This window comes from Quercus robur, chromosome 1 (assembly GCF_932294415.1).
Source record: "Quercus robur chromosome 1, dhQueRobu3.1, whole genome shotgun sequence".
Taxonomy (NCBI): domain Eukaryota; kingdom Viridiplantae; phylum Streptophyta; class Magnoliopsida; order Fagales; family Fagaceae; genus Quercus; species Quercus robur.
The window spans coordinates 43,144,569-43,149,741 of record NC_065534.1 but is presented as its reverse complement, the minus strand read 5'-3'; the positions used below and the strand labels follow the sequence as shown (position 1 = coordinate 43,149,741).

At 33.2% G+C, this 5,173-nt stretch overlaps 1 protein-coding gene across 1 annotated transcript; it reads left to right on the top strand.

Annotated features, from left to right (window-relative positions):
- The first annotated feature begins 1,345 nt into the window (after positions 1–1,345).
- On the top strand, positions 1,346–2,864 carry LOC126690258 (probable carboxylesterase 6). Its single transcript, XM_050385379.1, has one exon. The coding sequence runs from the start codon at positions 1,464–1,466 to the stop codon at positions 2,514–2,516; it is 1,053 nt and encodes a 350-aa protein (XP_050241336.1). The 5' UTR covers positions 1,346–1,463; the 3' UTR covers positions 2,517–2,864.
- The last annotated feature ends 2,309 nt before the right edge of the window (positions 2,865–5,173 follow it).

Genomic DNA, 5,173 nt, shown 5'->3' with positions numbered 1-5,173 from the left:
TGCAATAGTAATAATGACAAAAGACGTGGTGGCAGCAGAGAGCGGCAGAGGCGGCCACTGTAATAATGTTGTCAAGTAAATGTTGCCAAATTAAGCGATTTAAGCCCATGTGTAATAAATAAGGTCAGACACCTCGTGTTAGTAAACATGGCCAATGACATGAATTTTTTGCGTTTAGCCTTTAAACACAATTATGATAGATTTGATCAGTGAGGCAGCAGGCCACAAACCCACCCAAGACAGCCAATCGATTGATTTTCTTTAAATTCTATCAGTACTATTACTTACTTTCCAAAAGATAAAAGGTTATAGACAAAAAAAACAATGACATTAGTCATTGGTGGGAGAAATTGTTAATAGCAAGTTAAAACGAGTAACGTTAGTAATAAGCTTGAATAAGAATATGTATAAATTTATAAACTCAACTAGTGTCAAATGTATTTTTATACAAGTTTAACAACTCAACTGAATTTTATGTATATGTAACATGCTCTTTTTAAAATGATGTATTTCCAACTGTCTACTCTTCTGTGATATGTAAATGGGATTGGGATTAGAAATTAGAATTCAGAGAAAATGCAAGGCGAAGCCTCCAATGGCCCACTCTTGAATCCATGTGAATGGCCCTTCTAGATTTTTTTTTTTTTTTTTTTTGGGTGGGGAGAAAGTGGGAAGAATAGAGTTGAGTTGACTGAAAATAGGATAATTGTTGGTAAATTTTAACGGACCATAAGTCTTGTGGTGAATTCTGAATTGCCCACTTGGCAAGACAAGATATGTTGATCATTTCTTATCATTTGGTACACACATAGTGTCCTTATCTTTTCTAGCATAACAATTTTAAGGAAACACCTCATTTCACATTATTTTAAAATGTATAAAAAAGTAATTGATATATGTAAAAAATAGTTGGTAGAAAGTGCCAATATCTCACAACCGCATAATGTAAAATTAAGTGAGGAGTCCATAATATTTTTCACAATATTAGAGTTTATAAGTGAGGAATTCATAATTCATAGTCAATCATTTTAGCATGTACAAACCACATCTTTTCTTCTATTGTCTACCATTAACAGCTTAAGACATCAAAAGCTGCAAAACAAATTAAGAAAAATTATGTCACACTTTTTGTGTTCCATTTTATAATTCACTGTAATATATGCCAAGAGAGTGAGTATATATATATATATATATTAAGCTTTTGATTCTTTTACAAGGAAAGTTATAAAAATAAAAATAAAAATAAAAATTGACAATTTGTAATTGTGTGAAGTATAAACAGGAATACAAAAACTAGGATAGAGGATTTGTAGTCTTATAAAATATTTTTTGAAAATGGTTGACTTTAAAGTTTTAGAGTTATGAATCTTTTCATCTCCTATATAAGGAATTCCCTAGTGCAAAAACATTTTGCAACCTACCATACATATCAAATTTGAGTTCCTCATTTTGATTCGTAACCCATGAGGCAAAAAAGAATGGCAGCCATTACTCTAGATCCAGGTCTAAGCCTAAAACACATTGGCAAAGACGACACTCAACATCCAAGTGCTGTGATTGAGGAAATCGAAGGGCTCATAAGAGTGTACAAAGATGGAGATGTGGAAAGGCCTCAGATTGTTCCATTTGTCACAAGCGCATTGTCTTTGGAGCTTGGAGTGATATCAAAGGATGTTGTCATTGACGAGTTCACAAACATTTGGGCACGTTTCTATGTCCCAAATGTATGCCATGGGAAGCTCCCCTTGCTTGTTTATTTCCATGGAGGCGGATTTTGTGTTGGCTCAGCTGCTTGGAGCTGCTACCATGAGTTTTTAGCAAGGTTATCAGCTAAAGCCAATTGCTTAATCATGTCTGTAAATTATCGTTTGGCCCCTGAGAATCCACTTCCAGCTGCTTATGAAGACGGATTGAGAGCTCTTATTTGGCTAAAGCAACAAGCTTTACTTGGAGATAGTGAATGGTGGTCTAGACTCTGTGATTTCTCTAAAATCTTCCTAGCTGGTGATAGCGCAGGTGCCAATATAGCCCACAATGTGGCCACAAGGGTTGGTTCTAACCATGGAATCGAAGCTATGGGTCTAAAGCCTTTAAGTCTAAAGGGTAATATATTAATACAACCATTTTTTGGTGGAGAGGTCAGGACACCCTCTGAGAACTACATGGTTCAATCCCCTCGTTCAGCACTGAGCTTAGCGGCTTCTGATACATATTGGCGATTGGCTTTGCCGGCTGGGGCTAACCGTGACCATTCATGGTGCAATCCTTTGTCAAAGGGGTCGAGTAAATTGGAGGACATAAGGCTTTTGCCTGCCCTGGTTTGCATATCAGAGATGGATATATTAAAAGATAGAAACATGGAGTTTTGTACTGCTTTGAATATTGCAGGGAAAAGAGTGGAATATGTGATGTATAAAGGAGTTGGGCATGCATTTCAGGTTCTAAGTACGACTCAGCTTTCACAAACAAGAACCCTTGAAATGGTTGCTCGTATCAAGGCCTTCATTAGTCGATGACTCTCTCTCTCTCTCTCTCCTTCTCTCTTACTGTACATGTGCTTGTGTTTGTAAATAACTTTGGTGAGGGATAAGTTTATTTTCATTGGCACCACCGTTTCGTGAAAAAGTTGAGGCTTTCCCGGCCTTTTTTCTCCAATGAAAAATATAGACTAAACTTTAGGCCCTCTAGATGCCTTGGTTTGCATTTTGCTGGGCTTTTGCATGTTCAATGTTGCTAGCTGATAAGTAAAGATTCTGTATATTATTGCATTGATCATTTTGATGTAAGCAATGAGTGTATCCTGTAGTAATGTATTACATACATTAAATCTTTTATATATACATTGTAGACTGCATGTTGTGTTAGGTGTGAAAAAGTGATGCGAGATACGGAAGCGTTAAGAAGCAGAATATGTCTACTTCTAGAAAATAAGAAACAAAGCAAGTTTGCTTCTAAAAATAACCTCAAATCCATGAGAGTTTCTTGAATCCACAAAGAGAAAGGGTTTGGAATCCATTAGAAAATAGAAAGACAAAAGTTTGAATTTTATTAATTGAATAGTTGTTAAAAAATGTGTACAAACTTAGGGGCCTATTTAAGAGCTCCGTAAAACTTGACAGACAAGAAAATATATTCTAAAATAACTCTTAATTGATACCTAACCATAACATGAACCAAATTTGACCTAAAAAGTTTTAAAAAAAGCACCTAAAAATAAGGATATAAATGCTCTAAAATAACAAAAATTACATAAAAATACCAAAAATAACAAATTACATAAATTAATTTGAAGATTGTGTCCTACATCAGACTCCTCCACTTGAAACAAACTCGTTCTCAAGTTGATGGTTGAAATCTGAAATCTTACATGCCAAGAGAACAAATACTTTGAATACTTCATCTTCTTTGTATTGTTACTAAACTTGAAAGTTATCAATTGGGCAACTTGAACTTTTTTTTCCTTGATCTTCATGCAATTGAAAATATTCACCAAATAAGAGTCAATGATCAAATCAAATCTTTCCACCCTAATAAAATCAATATACTTTGTTTTGGTGCCTCCACCAAAATAATAGGAGCTTGAATGTTGCAATCATGTAACTTGACTTCATTGAGATCATTGACAACTTCCTCTATAGTTTCTTTTTTAATGGTCTCTACTATCTTGACCTCAAGATCTTTCCCTATAATAAGGTCTTCATTAATCTCCTTTACAATCTTGATTTCAAGTTCTTCTTCTATAACAAGGCCTTCATTAATTTTCTGAAAAATCTCTATATTTTCTTCTTTGACTTCTACATATTCTTTAAGAAAAGTATTTTCTTCAACGTGTAATTCTTCCATTAATGGTGGAATATATGGCTCTTCAAAATAATTTAAATATGAACTTCTTGGTCAATAATAATCTTATATTGCATACAACAAGATTTCTTCATAATCCAAAGGATAAAATTTGATAGCAAGCATCTTTTCATCCTTGGCCATGAACAAATCTTATCTTTATCTTGTTGGATTCTATCAGATTGTACTCATTCCCACCAACATAGAGCATACTCACTAAGTTTTTACAAAACAAGTCCAACTTTTCTCTCATAATAAATATACTCAAAGTCAAATAAATCCTCTAGATCAAGTAACCAATCAAGAAAATCTTCTTTATAAAAATAACCATCAAAACTTGCAATTCTTTTATAAGGCCTATATGAAATTTGCTTACCAATAGGTTGCCCATGAGTTATGTTTCTGTGACAGTTATCCCTATTGTTTCTATGCTCCAACGATGACATCTTAGCAAAGATATTTGTGAGTGCTAGCTGTACATCATGTAATACTTGCTAAGTTTTTTGTCATCGGAATTGCTACTGTCTTAAACGTCAGCCACGAGACTAGGATAAGTCAAAGCTTTAATATCAACTGATGCGAGATGCAAAAGCATCAAGAAGCAGAACATGTCTATCTCTAGAAAAAGAAGAAACAAAACATGTTTGCTTCTAAAAATAGCCTTGAATTCATGAGGGGTACTTGAATCTATAAGGAGAAAGGGTCTGAAATCCACCATAAAATAGAAAGACAGAAATTTGAATTTTATTAATTGAATAATATTTGTTAAAAAACGTGTATAGACTTAGGGGCCTATTTAAGGGCTTCGTAAAACTTGACAAACAAGAAAATATATTCTAAAATAACTCCTAATTGATACCTAACCATAATAGGAACCAAATTTGACCTAAAAAGCATTAAAAGCACCTAAAAACAAGGAAATAAATGCCCTAAACCTAAAAGAACGAAAAATACATAAAAATACCAAAAATAACAATTTACATATATTAATTTGAAGATTCTATCCTACATCAAAAAGAGCAAAATGGATTATAAATGTTAGGACAAAATAAATTATTGGTTCACTAAAGTTTATTAAATGAAAGCTTTTGGTCCCTATTGAGTGAGAATTTTGATCCCTAAAGTTTTAAGTGAGTAAGTGTCTAATGTTTCAAAAATGAGCACTATTGGTCTTTTTGTTAACTTTTGTTAGTTTATTGGTCTATATATCTAATAGAGCAATATTGTGTCTTTTTTTAAAAATGAAGTGACAATTTTTTTTTTAATTAAAAAGTTACACTTATCTGATCTAAAGTCTAAACCAATCCAATTGAACATTTCTTTTCCCCAACTC